The sequence below is a fragment of the Hippocampus zosterae genome, chromosome 2 (assembly GCF_025434085.1).
Source record: "Hippocampus zosterae strain Florida chromosome 2, ASM2543408v3, whole genome shotgun sequence".
Taxonomy (NCBI): domain Eukaryota; kingdom Metazoa; phylum Chordata; class Actinopteri; order Syngnathiformes; family Syngnathidae; genus Hippocampus; species Hippocampus zosterae.
The window spans coordinates 22899964-22920717 of NC_067452.1; the positions used below are offsets into that span (position 1 = coordinate 22899964).

Sequence of the window (20754 nt, forward strand, 5' to 3'; positions counted from 1 at the left end):
CATATGCTCCATTTAAACTCTGAATTTACTGTCGCCAAAGCTTGATGTGTGTGCTTCATGGCTAATAATCTTTCACTTATTTCACAAGAATGAGTCCAATCTTTAAAAATATTGAATATGACACAAGCAACCTTCAATACTTCTAGTAAACTTATTGAAAAGGGGCAATTTCATTTTAGCCTGGATCCTTACAGGGTCTTTGGTGTAATCTTCCAGCGATCTTTACCAAGGTGGGTAAAATATGTTGATTTAATCTTAGTCCACAGTTTGAATAGGTATTTCAGAGTTTAACCCTTTCTAAATAAAAAACAAATTTCCTCCCTAAATAAAAGGCATTTGGCATCAGAAAATTTGGTCCAGAAGTGGGATATGAGAACTTAAAACTAAACATGTTTAAAACCAGGTCTCAACTCAACTGTATTTATAGAGCACTTTGCAACAACCACCGCTGTATACAAAGTACTGTACGTGGAGCAAATATCATGTATACAACAATAAACACTAAAACAATCAATGACAAAGACTCCTCTGCTTTATGGTTATTTTTATGACAGGATTATTGCGCTACAGGCTTGGCTTCTCGAAAATATGTGCGTCTTTATTTTGATATCGCCCACTGAAAGTCCTTATATGACAATGTTGTTGATATAATGTTAACAGAAAAAAGAAACAAATGCGTTGCTGTGCACAGGACCGCATTAAGGCAGAAACAGACAATGTCCTAAAATCTGGCATTGCCCCCCCCCTCCACACGCCAGCCCCAACACCCACACTCCGTGTCAAAGTGCTGCAGTTGTCATCTCGTAAGGGGGGTTATTACCGTGATTTCACATGGATGAAGCTCTCACGATTTGCCTGCTGAGTCACCCGTCCGTCACAATGTGCCTGAAAGTGTATGCATGGACTTTGCCGTACACTTCCATGTCGGTCTTTGTGAAGGAAAACAGTTTCTGTGTTTTCACCGGGCCGTACCAAAGAGCATGATTCCTTTCACGCATTGTGCACCGCTTCCGTTTTGCAAGCGTTTACAATTTTGAGTCGCCTTCCATCATACTACAAGTTGGACTCCTGAAAAAAGTGTCCAGAGGAATCAAACTTGCGTACCTCTAATCTCTGTAACTGCTCTAAAAATCGAACCTTTAATTCTTTGAATTGGCAATTCTCTCTCGCAGGCCCACATACTGCCTGAACATTGACACTCTTGGTTGTTGTAAAATTGTCTCAAAATGTCTGTCTGCCCATCCTGATTGTACATTTAAATGCCTGAACTGTCTCTTGTCAGAGCACAACGAAGGAAATAGTGTGTCGGAGTTACAACTTTTTATGTCATCAGGTGGTTGCGCAAAATAAAATCATCTGGATCCAGATACATTTTTAGGGAGACATCTCCTTAAAAATTACAATTATTACTATGACAAACAAGCAAACCAAAACAAATATTTCCCATTGAGTGTATCGTGCCCCTCCGTGAGTCGTCACCTTACCGTGGTGGAGGGGTTTGTGTGTCCCAATGATCCTAGAAGCTATGTTGTCTGAGGCTTTATGCCCCTGGCAGGGTCACCCATGGCAAACAGGTTCTAGGTGAGGGGCCAGACAAATCACGGCTCAAAAGACCCCAATGATGATAAAAATAAATGGATCTAGGTTTCCCTTGCCCGGACGCGGGTCACCGGGGCCCCCCTCTGGAGCCAGGCCTGGAGGTGGGGCTCGTTGGCAGGCGCCTGGTGGCCGGGCTTACACCCATGGGGCCCGGCCGGGCACAGCCCGAAGAGGCAACGTGGGTCCCCCTTCCCATGGGCTCACCACCCATGAGAGGGGCCAAAGGGGTCGGGTGCAATGTGAGCTGGGCGGCAGCCAAAGGCGGGGACCCTGGCGGTCCGATCCTCGGCTGCAGAAGCTAGCTCTTGGGACATGGAATGTCACCTCTCTGGCAGGGAAGGAGCCCGAGCTGGTGTGTGAGGCAGAGAATTTCCGACTGGATATAGTCGGACTTGCCTCCACACACAGCCTGGGTTCTGGTACCAGTTCTCTCGAGAGGGGTTGGACTCTCTTCCACTCTGGAGTTGCTCACGGTGAGAGGCGCAGAGCAGGTGTGGGCATACTCATTGCCCCCCGGCTCAGTGTCTGTACATTGGGGTTCACACCGGTAGACGAGAGGGTTGCCTCCCTCCGCCTTCGGGTGGGTGCACGGGTCCTGACTGTTGTTTGTGCATATGCACCAAACAGCAGCTCAGCATACCCACCCTCTTTGGAGTCCTTGGAGGGTGTGCTGGAGAGTACCCTGCTGGGGACTCCATTGTTCTGCTGGGGGACTTCAATGCTCACGTGGGCAATGACAGTGATACCTGGAGGGGCGTGATTGGGAGGAACGGCCCCCCCGATCAAAACCCGAGTGGTGTTTTGTTATTGGACTTCTGTGCTCGTCACGGATTGTCCATAACGAACACCTTGTTCAAACATAAGGGTGTCCATATGTGCACTTGGCACCAGGACACCCTAGGCCGCAGTTCGATGATCGACTTTGTAGTTGTATCATCGGATTTGCGGCCGCATGTTCTGGACACTCGGGTGAAGAGAGGGGCAGAGCTGTCAACTGATCACCACCTGGTGGTAAGTAGGCTCCGATGGTGGGGGAAGATGCCGGTCCGTCCTGGCAGACCCAAACGTATAGTGAGGGTTTGTTGGGAGCGTCTGGCGGAATCCCCTGTCAGAAGGAGTTTCAACTCCCACCTCCGACAGAGCTTTTCCCATGTTCCGGGGGAGACGGGGGACATTGAGTCCGAGTGGACCATGTTCCGTGCCTCTATTGTTGAGGCGGCCAATCTGAGTTGTGGCCGTAAGGTGGTTGGTGCCTGTCGTGGCGGCAATCCCCGTACTCGCTGGTGGACACCAGCAGTAAGGGATGCCGTCAAGCTGAAGAAGGAGTCCTATCGAGCCTTTATGGCCTGTGGGACCCCAGAGGCAGCTGACGGGTATCGACTGGCCAAGCGGACCGCGGCTTCGGTGGTCGCCGAGGCAAAAACCCGAGCGTGGGAAGAGTTCGGTGAGGCCATGGAAGCCGACTTCCGGACGGCTTCTAGGAAATTCTGATCCACCATCCGACGTCTCAGGAGGGGGAAGCAGTGCACCACTAACACTGTGTACAGTGGGAATGGGGCGCTGCTGACTTCGACTCGGGACGTTGTGAACCGGTGGGCAGAGTACTTCGAAGACCTCCTCAACTCCACCAACACGCCTTCCTTGGAGGAAGCAGAGCCTGGGGACTCTGAGGTGGGCTCTCCTATCTCTGTGGTTGAAGTCACCGATGTGGTTAAAAAGCTCCTCGGTGGCAAGGCCCCGGGGGTGGATGAGATCCGCCCGGAGTTCCTCAAGGCTCTGGATGTTGTGGGGCTGTCCTGGTTGACACGCCTCTGCAACATCGCGTGGTCAACAGGGAGAGTGCCTCTGGATTGGCAGACCGGGGTGGTAGTCCCTCTTTTTAAAAAGGGGGACCGGAGGGTGTGTTCCAACTACAGAGGGATCACACTCCTCAGCCTCCCTGGTAAGGTCTATTCAGGGGTGCTGGAGAGGAGGGTCCATCAGGAAGTCGAGCCTCAGATTCAGGAGGAGCAGTGTGGTTTTCGTCCCGGCCGTGGAACAGTGGACCAGCTCTACACCCTTAGCAAGGTCCTTGAGGGTATGTGGGAATTCGCCCAACCAGTCTACATGTGTTTTGTGGACTTGGAGAAGGCGTTTGACCGTGTCCCTCGGGGAGTTCTGTGGGGGGTGCTTCGTGGGTATGGGGTACCGAACCCCCTGATACGGGCTGTTCGGTCACTATACCACCGATGTCAGAGTTTGGTTCGCATTGCCGGCAGTAAGTCGGAATCGTTTCCAGTGGGGGTAGGACTCCGCCAAGGCTGCCCTTTGTCGCCGATTCTGTTCATAACCTTTATGGACAGAATTTCTAGGCGCAGCCGAAGCGTTGAGGGGGTCCATTTTGGGGGCCTCAGTATTGCATCCCTGCTTTTTGCAGATGATGTGGTGCTGTTGGCTCCTTCAAACGGGGCTCTCCAACTCTCACTAGAGCGTTTCGCAGCCGAGTGTGAAGCGGTTGGGATGAAAATCAGCACCTCCAAATCTGAAACCATGGTCCTCAGTCGGAAAAGGGTGGAGTGCCCCCTTCGGGTCGGGGAGGAGATCTTACCCCAAGTGGAGGAGTTCAAGTATCTTGGGGTCTTGTTCACGAGTGGGGGTAGGAGGGAGCGGGAGATCGACAGGCGGATCGGTGCAGCGTCTGCTGTAATGCGGACGTTGTATTGGTCTGTCGTGGTGAAGAAGGAGCTGAGCCAAAGGGCGAAGCTCTCAATTTACCGGTCGATCTACGTCCCAACCCTCACCTATGGTTACGAGCTATGGGTCGTGACCGAAAGAACGAGATCCCGGATACAAGCGGCCGAAATGAGTTTTCTCCGCTGGGTGTCCGGGCTCTCCCTTAGAGATAAGGTGAGAAGCTCGGTCATCCGGGAGGGGCTCAGAGTCGAGCCGCTTCTCCTCCACATCGAGAGGAGCCAGATGAGGTGGCTTGGGCATCTGATTCGGATGCCTCCTGAGCGCCTCCCCGGTGAGGTGTTCCGGTCATGTCCCACCGGGAGGAGACCCCGAGGAAGACCCAGGACACGCTGGAGAGACTATGTCACCCAGCTTGCCTGGGAACGACTCGGGATCCCTCGGGGAGAGCTGGAAGAAGTAGCTAGGGAGAGGGAAGTCTGGGCTTCCCTGCTAAAGCTGTTGCCCCCGCGACCCGGCCCCGGATAAGCGGTAGATGATGGATGGATGGATGGATGGATGGTGTATCGTGCATTTTAACATCCTAGTAACTTTCTGAGAGCCATCGGTTCACTCTCCTATTAGTTCAAGCTCAAAAACTCCTGGACCGTTTCCACTCCTCCCACAAAACTTTCCCATGTCATCGCCCTTCTCTTTTGTCTGGTGCCGTGCAGGAGGAACTGAGAGCAGCCGGCGACAAGAACGGAGGGCACACCATATGATCTGACCGTAATCTCACATTTAATCCCCTCAAGAGTGAAAAACCTCTACCGGGAGCTTTGCACATAATTTTAGAAAATCATACAGCCTATCCTCGCTTGCTTCGATAATCTGTGCGTTTGTGTGTGTGTGAGTATGTAAATGTGATCAGGTTCTCTTCATATTATGATATTATGATCTGTTTTACTTACCACCTCAACGTGTGCGGGGCAAGTGTGGTTGTTGGAATTAACCTGATTTAATGTCACTGTCCCAAATTGAGGTGCTGCTTCTGGCAAGCGTATGTGAATGGATTTATAGGGGATGATAGGATTCGGCGTGGAGCGGGAAGCGAGGGAAGTGGTGCGTCACTGCCACTTCCTGTGCGGTTGGTAAAATGTAAAGGTGCCTGATAAATGTCTAGGCTGAGCTACTTGGATTTGTATATCGTTCCTAAAAGATAAAAAGGAAGAAAAATAACTGAAGACACTGCAAACTGAAAAATAAAAGCGCTTTTCTAGTTTTTAGTTATGGCAAGGCTTACCTTTATCCCTAAGAAAGTGTCAGATGATTAATCCTTCCTTAAAAAGCTATTAAATTACTAAGTGACATATCACATCGTCAAGCTCATTTGTGTGATATAAAAATATCGATTATCAGCGAAGACACCGCAAAGCTTCTCATAATGGCGTTAATGGTAATGGTGCGCCATTTTCCCCCCTGCAGAAATACAAGGAGTTTGACAGGGCTGTTCGTGTGGAGGAAATTGATGGGCTGCGTCTCGTGAAGAGACTGGCTGAGAACATGGAGGAGATGTTTCACAAGAAAGCCCAGGCAATGAAGGTACGACACATGCTGTATCAAAGCTTGAATGTTTATAAGACATAAAACATTAATTTCATTCTATTGATCCACCTTAAATGTATTACAGTTTTTGGAAACCGTCCTAACCCTTTCAATTGTTTCGGTTGGCTCCGTTTCGGTTCATAGACACACGGTCCCGCATTTTCCCATCAGGATCTTAAAGAGGTTGGCGAAGAGCACGGGGTACAGACGACAGCGGGACCAGCATACACGCTAACACTGACTTCCTATTTTTCGGTTTTATGCAACAGAGATTTTGCGTTGGAGGGATTACAACTCACTGGAAAGTCTCTATTTTTGTATAAAATTGTCAGTCGATGTGCATCATATAAGACTGCCGGTAATTTAAATGCGACTTTTGACAAGAGTCATTTTGTTTGAGCACAATGATAAGATCTACTGAGTTGAGTAACATGCTGTGACTCTCTTTGTGTGTCGTCTCCTGGAGAGTGCGTTAAACCCCTGAAGATATCAGGAATCTGTAGGTTAATGGGTCGTCTCAAGCCCTCTTCCCTGGATGCAGAATGCCTGATAATTGTTTATCTCGGGGGATTTTAAATGTGAAGTAAATTTCCTGAGAGCTGATGAGAGGAGAGACAGTCAGGCTACAGTCAATCAACACCACCAAGTAAAAACATTCACACGAGACACTGAGAGCAACAATCTCTTATCATTTCAAAAAGTCGTTCGTAAGCACCCATAATAATATCGCAAAAAATATAACACTTCTGTTATTTAGATAATATGCACATATTACTTTCAGAAATAAAAGGAATTAGTGGAATAATTACAAATGTGATTGAATGCTGGAACAAAGGCAGTTACTCAGTGAACATGCGAATACAAATAAAAACATAATCAGAATCAATCATGGATTCTCTGGCTAATTCAAACAATACTGCATTTAATGGGAAGCCCACGACAATACTGTTTCGATCCCCCAAAATTATCTTGATTCAGGGGCGCAGCCAGAAATATTTCTGTGCTGTTGCCATGTTAAGTCGAGTCAAATTTATTTGTATTATTTAAGCCTGCAATGATGCCGAGTGGGCAACATTTTACGCAATGTAGTGCTATACAACTTTAGTCGGAATAATATAAGAGTCCAATTGAGGAGATGAAGCGCTGCAGGAAGACCCCTTTGGAAAGGTGCATCCTCCTCAAAAACCAGGCTGGTTGCCCAAAGAGGAAATCTGCATAGCAGCGCCTCCAAGTAGGTGGTCCACCTCAGCACTTGTCTACCTAAACCAGTCGCTGCAGAATCGGAAGAGTGACATCCAAGAGTCGACTTCTGTCTCACGCACCGATTCACTGGTTTGCAGCCAATCGGAATGATTGTCACCGGCAGTTGATGTCATTTTGCGTACTGTGATCAATGTCTCATCGATACCAGTCATACCTAAAAAGCACAATGACATTCTCTAAATTCTAAATGTTGCTTTTTACTGTTTTTATTGGCAGTACCGGTAATTCCTTTTATTTATTTATTTTTGACAGTTAGTAGGGACCGGAACCCCTCGCAAAAGATGAATAACTGTAAAGCAGAATTTGACCAAAATGGATGAAAATTTGACTCCACATCAGGAGCTATCATTATTCCACTCAATTGCCACCTTTCTCATTTTTCTCACCCTTCGCTGAATTATTAGTCAGGAATGCACAATGAAACTCCATGGCAAGTCCTCTCTCCCGATCTCACTTTCTGTCCAATTTCCCTCTGCCTATATTAGCAAAACTTTCACCTGTCGCTCTTAGCATGCACACTTGCAGCTGTCCTCAAATCTCTTTTGTCTGGTTCCTCTCTCTCCTCCCTATTGCTCTCTCTCCGCCCGAACCACCGCTACCATCCCTGTTGTTTCCATTTTTTTTTTTTGTATAAAGTGAATGCTGCACTCCAGAGATTCAATTTCCGTGCAGGCGCTCAGCCGTCCGTCATCGTGGTTTTTATCTCCCAGTGTCTGTGTCAATTCCCCCTCTTTATCGCTCGCCGCCACCTGCTGAGAGCCAAAGGATGCACCTGTAAATATGTTCTTTTGAAGTGCGTTTCGATGAAACACAGTGTTTGGTTTAAATGTGTCTGACAGAAATGGTTTTGATTTGAAAAGGGACCAATGGCATTTCAAATTATGACCTGTAAATGCGCGTTTGTGTATGTGTTTGCGTGTTGGGGTGGGTTACCAGACCGGCACTTCTGTGTTTTGTCTTGTTTTGTTTGTTGGCATTTGCGATGATTTATTTTTTAAATCCACACCAAGGTAATCACTGTTTGTGTTTTTGTGGTAAATTGGCTGAATGGCTTTAAAACATTAAAACCCACCAAAAATGTTGTGATATATAGGAAGTGGACCTCTAAAAGAACTTTTAAAAAATGTAATCCTGAATGATAGTTATAGTTCTGCTGTAATAGCAGGGATGAGATTTTTCTGCTTTTTTTCCAGTCAAAATGGACCTATTTTATATTGTTGTAAATCCGTAAAAAATATCTGCAGGGGGCGGGGGGGTCCGGACTTGTCTTTGGCAGATTCGGGGCTTGTAATGTTTACAACATTTGCAAGCATCCATTTTGAATCCCGTTTTTTATCGCGACGCGCTAGTTTGTCGTTATGGGCTAAAACCAATGTCTTACTTGTTGTGATTGGTCGCTATATCGGCAAATGCAGAATCACAACCAATCCCTGTTCGCCTTCCTAAACCCCCTTCTCGCGAATGCCGAATGTTATCGAGACTCGTGACGAAGCTAAAGTGCGTCAGATAGATGCGGATCTGAAAAACACCTTTCGATGGTTGAATAGAAAGCTGACTGTGTCCCCAGTAGGAACCACCAAAGTGGAACCATTGTCTGTGCTTGTTCGCGAAAAAGCTCGATGTCGCCGGTAAAGCTGTGTACAGTGTGTGACCATGTCATTCTATACGGATCGAGAGGATGGAAAGCTTTACAGAGTCGCGCAACCTCAGTGAAACACCGAAAGCAGACATTTCTACTGAAAAGTAACTACTCGATCTCAAGCGCTTTTCGACAGCCTGGAGCATGTGTAAAAACAAGAGGAGTTGGCTAAAAAGAGAGTGAAAAAGACAGGGAGGACAAGAAGCTTTTAGCGCTTGCTAAAAAGCGTAAAATGAAGAAACTGTATAATGTTGTATAATAATAGTGAATAATGAACAATCTTGGGATTTTTTTCTGTGAAAGTTTCAAATAGTGTATAAATTGAATACACTTCATCTTCAGCATGTTTTGTAAGTGGCCCCGCCCCAGTGCCGACCATGCCCACATCCCGGCCACGCCACTTCCTCTTTTTTCACTCTCATCCCTGAATAGCCCCACTTGCACAGACAATGAAAATGAACTCTCCCTATTTTCATGCAAACACGTGCATAGGAACAACAGGCGCCTGCTGTGTGTTATCCGAGTTAAAATGGAGCTGTGGCAACACTCTTTGAAGTTGAGCCATTTACTCCGCACTTCAAAAGCCTGACCTCTCCTTTAATGGGGCAATCAGTCCTTACCTGCTGATGTCGTTTCACCGGTGGTATTCGCTCCTTTGTAGTCTTCAACCTGATTGCCAGCGGTAAATAGAGAATGCATTGCAATGTGTGAGAAATAAAAGCACACACGACTTCACCCGCAATTTCTCCTTCTAGAAATTTCCAATTATTGCAGCAGGCAACAAGAATATGTGTTCAAAAAAAGGCAGTACTGTATAGTATTTGAATAAAGTTGTATTTTTGTAACTGTAGTGGATTTGATAAAAGTGGATTTTTAATGTGTTTTTTTCTCATCAAACGCCTACACCTCAACAAAGACCAAAGCTGCGTTCCACATTCCTGGTGGTATCCACCAGCTTCCTCCGACTGGCCCAAAAGCCTCTTTAGGATTCCTTTGTCGACTTCTTTGCCTCTCATGTCGCGGTTGTCCACCGATGTGTTCAGGTTTGTGTCACAGGTGTGGCTATCCGCTTCATCAATGGAGGCATGAAACTTGGTCAACTTTGTGTCCATCTGAAATACCTGCTCGCAAATGGAATTTTTAGGATGCTTGCAAGCTCCAGATTGTGGAGTGCCTGCATTTGATGAAGATGCATAAATAGCACCCTGGAATCGATGGGGGAATCTGTGCAGCCCAAAAGAAAGTGTGCAGCAGTGCGCCTTTTCTGACTTAAGCACACAGGAGAATATTGCCATTATATGAGCTGTCGGCCAGCAGTGAAAACATAAAGCCTGCTGGGGTCTCTTTTTGTCACCAAGATGAATGTAATTTACTTGAAGAATCAAAGGTAGATGCAGTCAGGGTGAGTGGAAAAAAATTAGTCGGAAGTAAATAGAAAAAAAAAACCTTTGCGAAAATGTATAATTTCAAGCCAAGGCAAATGATGAAATGCAGGAGGACGCGCTGTTCCCCTTTCACGTTAGCTTTGTTTCTGTGTCACCATTTTGCTTTTGTCCACTTGGATCTGAGCCAGCGCCAATGAGCCAAGCACAGAAAGCAAGGTGTCACCGAGCACTTTCCCGTTTTGTTGAGGCTGCAAGTCTCCCCTGGAATCGCTGGCACTGGTGATTGCTGTCCCCGGTCCTATTGAGCAGCGGATGTGAGGTGACCTCAGTGCAGCTCAGCCTGTGATTCACCTCCAGCCAAACATCAAACTCAAGGTGTGAGACCTTGAGGACCGAGCCTGATCCGGTTGCGGCTTACTTTGCTTTTATGTCTCTCGCCGTGGGATGAACATCCATGTGTTCAAAACATTGAGCCAATCGAGTTGCTGGTTGAAATGGGGCTCTCATTTGAATTTCAAAATTGTATACAATCAAGGCCTTTATCAGACAAATTGTAATCACGGGTTGTCAGATCATGAAAGGCACTGAATGAGTACAAAATGTCTGAGGAATTTACTTGGTCTTGGGGTAAGGGCGTGATGAAAATGATGAAATGGGAAGAGAAAATGAAATTTCATTCGACGGGAAATAATTGCTTCAGGTTAGAGAATTGTAAAGTGAGTGCTGCGCGGTAATTGCTACGGCCAAGGATGGCTCTGTTTTCGTTATTGTTTGTTGACAGTAATGGGCAACTACAAACCATTTCCATGAAACGTCTTTTGGGGGTGGGTAGTGCGGTTCACAAAAGAATCCATTACGTTTTCATGTCCATCCAGAAAACGGGAACATACAGCATTGCATTTGACCCAACACTGGTCCTTCCGGATGACTTCTATAGAACAAACACATTTTGATGCCCACTGTGCATGTATCGAAAAAATGTGTTTGTGTGTGTGTATGTGTGTGTGTGTGCGCGCGCGTGTGTATGCATGTGTGAGAAACTTGAGCCTTCACCGAAGAGCTTGATCATGTTTTCATTCATTTCATTTTTTTACATGATACAGTGTAAGGACTCCAATTAAAAAAAAGAATGTACAGTCTGCTACGTATGGGGACACGCAGCACACAACCATGTCCGCCCACTACAAGTCACATTTAAAGGCAATGAATGAAGTGTGCATCCTTTTAACATGGTGGGATTGAAATTCATTGGAGTGAAGCGTACTAAGAGTCACGAGGACTAGATACGTTTTTTTACTTCTTCCTACTCCCTTGAACATAATAACTGTGTTGAATGAAGACTGATTTCTTTCTTTTTACTATTTTATCTACCTTATTTTCTGTCAAATTATTACTGTATATGTTTTATGTTCAATAAACAAACAAACAAAAACAAACGAGCAGTCGTTTTCTCCTACCCTCTTGTTCTTTCCAAATTTTTTTACACCCTCTACATCGCAGCTTCCTGCATTTGTCGCTGCGCGTGCTTCTTATAGTGCTTGCTTTCTCCTGCCCCAAGCATGAGCTACTATTGACACATTTTAGTCCATCCTTTATCAACAAGATGAATCGGATAGTTAGGAAAAAAATAAACAATCATACAGTATTTAGCAAATTCACTGTTGAAATTCTGTGTATTGTGTCAAACAAATTGCAAGATTTAATGAAGTCAAACACGCACACATGCACCATCAGAAGTGGTTCAGACACGCAGTGACATTTGCAAAAAATAGCTGCAGAACAGAGAATTGTTGAAAAGGTTAATATCTTAAAACCTTGCACGAAAAGGAAAAGCACACTAAGACATGCTCACTCCATCACCCACTCATACCTAAACATCGTCTGTTGATGTCAACTTCACAGGTGGTTTCTGACATTTTGCTGTTAGTGTGTGAAGTTAAGTGTTCAGACCTTTAGAGAAAGTGACTTTCTTATTCCATTTTCATCCTCCCCTCGCTCCACTGTTCTGATCTGTGTATTCCGAAGCCATTGTTTGCCAGCTCTCGGGCAGATGAAGAAGCTTCCTCTCTCCGGCCTTATGCACAAGTGGTTTTAGAGTTTAAAATAGAGGAGGAGGATGTTTAAGTTGTCAGAAGCTTAGAGGAAAGAATGCAGAAATTAATAAATGTCTCTATGGCATCAACTGTGGAATAATATGCAGTGGGCAGGTGGGCTGCTGTGGTAAAATACAGAAAGAAAAGATTGGCCAGAATTCACCGAGCATGCTTGCATCCCAAATCAGCCAGCAAGCGATAGCATAACACATAAATACAAACACGACACAGGTGAAGATGTGCAATTAGTTGTACCAATGAAGTCATTTGAATGGAAATGAAATGAGAATGCAGGACTGCAACTCAGTCACCAGAGCCAGCTGTGAACCATGGAGCGCCAAGCCATTGTGTGGATGTGAAATCCCTTGGTCAGCCATAAATGGACATTAGCAGCTCGGAAATGATGTTAGTATACATTAAAAGGACAGCGCCGAATGATGATTGAGTTTGTTTTTGTGGTGCCCACTGACTCTGACTTTGCCATTACCTCTGCTGCCAAACCATTTGGGAAAATAACCTTTTTTTTTCTTCACAAGATGACAAACTGCCTGCCCTGTTTATCCGCCGGGCTTTTAGTATTGATTGAGCACTAACAGCTGTGACGATTTCTGAAGCGGCTTTTTGCACGTTGTTCAGAAGTCACTCGTTGTCATTCAAAATGGCAAAAGGAGATGAAGTCAGAAGAGCAAGTACCTGTTGACAGGGCCCTACCAGCCGCCGTTATCCTCTTGTCGTTACAATAGAAAATTTTGCCACTGTATAATATACATCATGTGCCTGAGTGCCACTGTATAATTTTCTATTGTTTAGTAATGTTTTCACTTTATTTTTTATTTTTATTTTTGAAAGCCCACATGTGCAATACAACAACAATCAAGGCTTCTCTAGTTTGGCATCATCTAGCAAGGGTGTCAAACTCATTTTTGTTGCAGGCCACATTTTTATTACGGTTTCCCTTGGAGGGCCGTTAAAACCATATCAATGTTGATTCACCTCCACATATTACATACACGGCACACAAAAAAATTGATGTATAAGTAGTTTTAAAATCAGAAGTCAAGAATAACGACTGTTATTGTGGATTACAAATGACAGTTTGAAATTTCGGTTCATACTTTAGCAAGCATCATTGAACTTGACATGCCTGAACTTGACATGCCTGATTTGCTTTCGCCGGCCACATAAAATGATATGGACTTGACTTTGACACATGTGATCATCGTCTCACTTGATGCAAGTATGCACAATCTGTATATTATCTTCTGTTTTAACACGTGCTTGTCTTCTACCTTACCAGAGACTTGTAGTGGCGGCAGAGGAAGCCCACCTACAGCATGAGGAGAATCCAGACCTGCAGGTGAGCACGCATGCTTCCTGCCGTCGACAAGCAAAGCAGTCATTAGCAACATCATTTGTGCCGTTAAACTCATCAGAGCCAGAGTCAAGTATCGCGACTATGAAAGAACTCCACAACGGCCAAGAAGCGATGAGGAATAGTTTCTTGCAGGGTTTATCTTTTTCAAATGTTGCACCTCTACATTGCTTTCTAATCCCCTTTTGCAGTAAATGTTTCAGCTCGCGTCTGGCATCCTGTCAGGTACTCGCAGTTCCCAAGAAGTAACCATGCCAACAGATGCACTTAAAAAGCTTCATGATGTAAAATCAAAAGGGAAATGCGTCATATGTCATGCTTGATGACTTAGTGTCCATGCATTTTGTGTGGGATGGAGATGAATATTGGCCAGCGGAATGAGAGTGACAGATGCGATGTGTTGAGAGTCACATATTCAAAGTCAATTTTACATTGAAAAAATTGGAATTTCTAAAAAAGTTTTACAAGGAAAGTACTTGTATAGTATTAGTTTGTTAAAAGGCGGCCGCGTGGCCGTCTCCGAACCTGAAGTTTGTGGGTTTGTTCCTCAACACTTAAGTGACTTTTTTCCCTGTTTTTAAAATTAATAAAACTGATAAATATGCAAGTATAATTTACTCAAAATGTTTCCTTGTAAAATTCACTTGATACTTCTGCTCGAGCAAGAGTAAATATCAGTCATATTTTTTTCAGTGTAAAATTTACTCTGAATATTTCACTGTTAAATTTTACTCTGTTTAGACTGCGACCAAATTTCGTCTTTTTACAGTTAAATGTACTCTTCAAAATTTACTGTGTCCCAGCATTGAGTAGCAGAACAATCTCTGCCAATTCTGAATCAAGTTGGCATTTACATATGTGTTTATTTATTTTGCTCTAATCTTCCACTTTTTCAAAAGTAGGTACAGAAAAGCCAAATATTATTTGACCTTTTCCCAGACAATGTGTTACTTCTACACCCATTGCACTTTGGGTTTAATCCATACCAGACGTGTGCACATTTCAGCATGACGTCTTTGATCCACTGGTGAAAAGGACACTTTGATTCGCTCCTCTTTCATCTATAACTGCTTCAAACAACGAAGTGTATGCAGGAAAGTGGTTCAGATTGCACGATTGTCTGTGTCTTATGTGTTGTCTTTTATTATTTTGTCATTTTATGTTAACTTTGCTTTTGATGGCGGCACGGGCACCCGCAGCAGCTCCTCTTGTTGCATGTTGTCTTGAGAGGGAAGAAATGTAATCTGTGTTGTATGTTGCACATACAGCACATTTGACAATAAAGTTGTACTTGAACTTGATATGTGAAAAAAATTATCTTTCCGTCTTGCGTTTTGATGCTGTTTGCATTTAAGAAGCACTTCGTATCCTGAGACATTCAATTTTGTTCTGCATTCAAGCTACTGCTTGTACGAATGCGACCCGATTCTTCAGTTCATTTTGTGAGGCACGCGTGGGAGGAAACTCATCATTTTTCTCATGGGAGAAGAAATTAATCGGCACATTATTTGCTGATAAAATATTCACAGGTCGTGGATTAATAATAGTTTTACATCCCTGTCACGTCCCCTCTCAAAAACGAACCAAACCACTTCCTCTTCCCTCGCCGTTCTGCCCCAAATCCATTTGAGCAGCTTTAATTTTTAGAGTGCAATCTTGCTTTACATGCGCGTGGATGTGCGAGAGCCAGCAGGAGCAAGACAAAATAGCAATCGCTGTGTGTGTTTGTGGGCACTTGTCATGCTTTTTTTTCTTCTTAAAGTTGATTTTGTGCGCTCACTCGGGAGTTTCGAAAAGTAGGAGGGGACACAGCAGTAGGTTGAGGTTTAAAATGGGACTGTGATGCAAAGCCGACTTGAGAAGAATTGCTACTCAACTACTTTTTGCGTCTGGCAATATGCTTGTGTGCCTGTTACAGTGAATTTGTGTTGATGCTGTCAGCTTTTCAAGGTATCAGAGCAAATGCCCTGGTATTTTCTGCTCATGAAATGGCCCATTGCTTCAAACTATTGGTAATTGTGCTGTTCTGAATTTCTATCAAACTGTGTTGTAAGTCTTTACTGGCAATTTGTTATTAAAAGTATCCTTTTTTAAAATACAATTTTACTATGTTGGACGACGAGCACTCATATTGTTATCGTTTCTGTGGAAACAGATCAGAAATATCATTTGACTGTTGAAAAACAATTCAGCAGTGGCGGACCCTCAGGGCCAGCAAGGCCTTCTCTGCTGGCCTATACATTCATACAATAACATAAATTTCATTCATGTTATTTTATTTTCATAAATATGTAAACAAAATTATTCTCTGTATTCTTTACGTCATATTATTTCCACTTAGTCGAGTGGCTTTCAATGTTATCTTAAATAACATTAAACTTGCTCGGTGCCTTCAGACTAAACAGAGCAGGCCCCTGTGTGCTGTTAATGAACGGGCACAGTCAGGTTGCAATAGCTAATCAAATCACGAGTCTGCGCACCGGGGCCAGCGAGAATGCCTTAGGTCGAGACTGGAAGTGCGCGTTCGGTGATTGGATTAGCGCCCGCTAGAGGGCGTTATCACTGCATTTTAACCCAAAATGGCCGAAGAAGAAGACGATCTGGTTGCAGAACTGCTTTCCACACAATTTTCAAGACGGACCTTCCACGAAAAGCTGGATATTGTGCGAAGAGGTCACCCAACTCCTGCGCTAGCTAGCCTGTCCAAGCAAGAAAAAGGGTTTGTGCGTCATTTTCAGACGAGCAATTATGAACGGTCCCCATGGCTCACAGCCTCTGAGAAACGCTGCAAATTGTAATGCCGGAAATGCCTATTGCTTGCAACGAACCGATTTGGTGTTTGGAGCCACACTGGATTTACCCATTTAAGTTGTTTTACCATCATAGCACGGCTGGGCACTTACAAACTACGGTGCATTTAAAAACGTAGATGTGCAGCTCAGTGAACAGGCACTACATTGGTGAGTAAATGAATTTTATTTTACATTTCTCGTCATTTTATTTCGTTAGTATTAAATTAATGGTAACGAAATAAAAAGACAAAGATACAAAAATGTATCAAATAAATCTGCTCACCTGCAATTTATAATGGCGCATTGTAGTCACCTTCGTGTACTAAAGTTCGTTCAATCTCAGCTGCTCAACATCGTCAGTTATTTGCTATTCTCAAAATGCAAATTATCTGTTTACTTTATTTTAAAGAACAGATAAAATAGTTTGTTTTGTTATTGTTTAGTTGGTGTCTTATATGAAACTGCGACATTGCGCAATTTATTGGACAGACTTGTTTAAGATCACACAGCGTAATTTGGGTGGAATTTTATTTGGCATTTTAAAATCATCTTTTTATTTTTGACAATATCTATGTATTTAGTTTCCTGCTCTTAATTGTGAATGCATACTTGATGGCTTTTAATGCTCCTGAAATTAAGTGCTGCTTGACGAGCCTATACTGTATTGTTGTCATGTATGTGACGTCACTGAAGGCCAAAGGTTGAAATGCACGGCCCGCCACTGCAATTCAGGCAGGCAACTATAGACATATCTCATATATCTCTCTTATATTTCACAGCTTTGATTTTCATTCTATACAGTCATTAACATTTAATAATTCTACTTAACCCCCAGATCATTTTTACATATTTTTGTAGACAGCAGATGTGCGTTCGGATGCAAAAAGTGGCTCATCTTGATTTTCTTGCAGGTACAAGCTTCCTTTAACGTGCTTGGGAATTTGGATGCACCCTACTGGGCGTTCCGGTGGGCCGGGGGCATTTTCTTATACACGGCGGTTATCACGCACAGAAGCACGGTTGTGGGTAGAGGGCAAGCAGTCTCCCAAGTGCCCACTCCAGAGCAGCCAACTTTACACCATCTGCAAGTAGACATCTTCTTACACTTCCTCATAAGGATACATGGCATGAATTGATCTCCTGAATGGATTCCAGTTTATTCTTCCCCTACGTAGACCGCACGCCTTTCCTGCACTGAATTGAAAAGGAATGAGAGGAGCCGCTTCCATTGGATGGCGAGCAAGTGGACTGTGTTCACCCCCAGAATGGCGCAAGCGCTCGTTTCAACTGCACGTGTTTATGAAAATACCAAAGAAAGAAAACTCCAACTTTTGCGATTTAAAAACAGCAATCGAGTTTAGTCTACTTCTTCATTTGGACTCTCTTAGTTGTTGTGGGTTATCTGCAGCCCTGGGTCCGATCCGGATTGATCATTTAAACTGGACAGACTAGAGATTCTGATTTGATACACGTGAACAGTTTTACTACAACACAATAAACATTTAAATGTGTTTTCCCCCAATGTTTCTTTCAGTTGAGAACCTAAAGTGCTAAATTGTGTGAATATGCATTTTTGCTGTATTTCCACGACACCTGCAAAGGTTTGCATACGGTATCTGTGTGTGTCACACAGCTGGTGGTAGTTGTGATGTTGCTTGTTTATTGCAGACCAGGGTGAATAATACAAGGTAATTATTAGCAGCCGGGTTAAAAATACCCATCCACTCTGTAGGGTGAAACCTCCTCCATCACTATTCAGGGTGTATTTGTATGTTTTTGGCCATTGGATACATATTTTGCTGGCAGGGGTTTGCTTGGAATTTCCTTATCTATCCATTCCAGAGCTTTTCTGCTTCCAAGAGAAATTGGCACGGTAATCTGCTCCGATTTCCCTCCCTCGCTCTTTTACCCGCAATGCTCATGCACTGTAAAAAGGAAAACACCGTGCAGTCTTCCATGCCCTGTGCAGCCAATGAAGACGATCCACCAATTGCAAAGCCTAATGCTGCTTCCAGAAAATGTAGTCCCACTTGGAGGCGCAGAGAAAAACCCCTCATGTTTTTTTGTTTCTTGCACGATCATATCTTCACTATTTCCAAAGGAGTGTACGGAAGAGGCCTCGTGCTTGTAGATTTGCCAGCTTGTTTGTTTTTCTTTGTCAAAGCATATTTGACCCACGCTGCTGCCTGTATAATCACTTCATCTTCTGCTTCACTGGCCTGTGCCCGCGCAGTCGTGCACACAATTTCTATGAAAATGATTATGTGTTGCATTCTGAGATTGCGGTTTCAATATATAATGCTGTGTGTGTACCGGTATATGTATGCAACCCCACAGTATGTATTGTGCTGGTGTGTTCTGCGTAAGTAACTTTTAGCTTGTAGCAAAACTATTATATAATTTGACCATGCACAACATTAGGCAAGGCAAGACAGCTTTATTTATATGGTCAATTTCATACACAAGATAACTCAGTGTGCTTCACATAATTAGAAGTACAATGTTTAAAAGCATGTACATACAAAATAACTCAGGACATTTAAAAGCAAAAAATAAGGGAAAGAAAGAAAGAAAGAAAGAAAGAAAGAAAGAAAGAAAGAAAGAAAGAAAGAAAGAAAGAAAGAAAGAAAGAAAGAAAGAAAGAAAGAAAGAAAGAAAGAAAGAAAGAAAGAAAGAAAGAAAGAAAGAAAGAAAGAAAGAAAGAGAAAGAAAGAAAGAAAGGCCCGGTAGTCCAGTGGTTAGCACATCGGCTTCACAGTGCAGAGGTACCGGGTTCAATTCCAGCTCCGGCCTCCCTGTGTGGAGTTTGCATGTTCTCCCCGGGCCTGCGTGGGTTTTCTCCGGGTACTCCGGTTTCCTCCGACATTCCAAAAACATGCATGGCAGGCTGATTGAACGCTCTAAATTATCCCTAGGTGTGAATGTGAGCGTGGATGGTTGTTAGTCTCTGTGTGCCCTGCGATTGTCCCGAAGACAGCTGGGATAGGCTCCAGCACCCCCCGCGAACCTAGTGACGATCAAGCGCTTCGGAAAATGGATGGATGGATAAATAAATAAAGTAGCTTATAAAAATTACTAAAAGAATGTACTGCACAAGAACAAGATTTGAGAAAAATTGATTTGAAAAATGCTTAAAAATAAATTTATAACCTGTTTAGTGACTAGTTACGATTATTAATCATATACCAGAGAAAAGAGGGTAAATTGAATGAATATGTTCAAAATCTAGTTTCATCAAAGTACATTATTTCATATGTTGACATCAATACTGTGTATGGACAAGTGTTGGTTGTTACCTGGCCTGACATGTCCCGTTCCTCGCGCAGTTCCTCTTCACAGCTCAGCCTTGAGGCGAGGGAGCATCTGGAGAGATAATTATCCAGTAATTAAGTTCATTACTAATTTCCTGTGGCCAGAACATGGGCTTCTGAAAGATGGTGATGTTGAGTAGTACTGACATTTGCGTCAGTGTGACAAGATTTGTTTGTTAATGTTCCCAATCTCCGTGTGTCATGTTCCTTATTCGGCAGCAGGAGGCACGCATTCACTTCTGCCGCTTGCACACCTGCTATATCGAGGCGCTCAGGCGGTCGACCCATTGCCGAAGTATTGCTTGCTGTGCCACTGCTATTGCCTATGATTACACATATTGTTCGACACCAACCTCGCGGTTGGTTATATTATCGTCGTCCCCGGGAAGCATTATCTTAGCGTACGTGAATCAGTACTCTAACATATTTTCCTTGCCGTTGTTTTGCAAGCGTTTTCTGTTGTCGCATTTCCTTATTTCCTGGTGCTCGTTTTTACCAGTGCTTTCTGTTGTTGCGTTCCTTATTTCCTGGCTGTCGTTCTGTGACCAGCGTTTTCTGTTGTTTATTAGGCTGGGTTTTTGTTTATAATAAATATTATCATTTTACAAAGTCCTTGTCGGTGTCTGCTATTTCGGGGATCCGCTTGTTTTCGTTTTCTCCGTTACGTACGAAGCAGTTCCCTTTTCCTGCTTCATGCCTAAAGTGACACCATGTCACAGTGTGTTATGATGCTTTACTATTCATATAAAAATTGTACTGTACTTGTGCACATTTTGGACTTTGGGAGTTCCGATATGGCCGATATATTGTTAAACTTTTGTAACTGTATACTCTCAGAAAAAAATCTAAAGTTACCGGAGGGGTTCATTTTTATGGTGTATTTACCCTGTTGCATTCACAATTGAACTGAATTGAATACAACTTTATTGTCAAATGTGCTGTACGTGATATGTATGTATGTATGTTCGTGTATGAACCCCTAGGTACAAATACATACTATTTATGTTTAGAAAAGGTACACAAATGGTCCAAATGGGGAAAGAGAA

At 43.8% G+C, this 20754-nt stretch overlaps 1 protein-coding gene across 3 annotated transcripts in view; it reads left to right on the plus strand.

Moving 5' to 3' along the window:
* The window catches only part of LOC127595582 (voltage-dependent calcium channel subunit alpha-2/delta-3-like), a 104561-nt gene that overhangs the window by 22721 nt on the left and 61086 nt on the right, over positions 1-20754 (plus strand). For all 3 annotated transcript variants that reach the window (XR_007961289.1, XM_052057195.1, XM_052057194.1), the window contains exons 3-4: positions 5734-5850; positions 13531-13590. Coding sequence is in view for 2 of the 3 variants with exons in the window: in XM_052057195.1 (XP_051913155.1) it covers positions 5734-5850; positions 13531-13590 (177 nt within the window). In the remaining variant the exon portion in view is untranslated. The remainder of the gene's footprint in view (positions 1-5733; positions 5851-13530; positions 13591-20754) is intronic.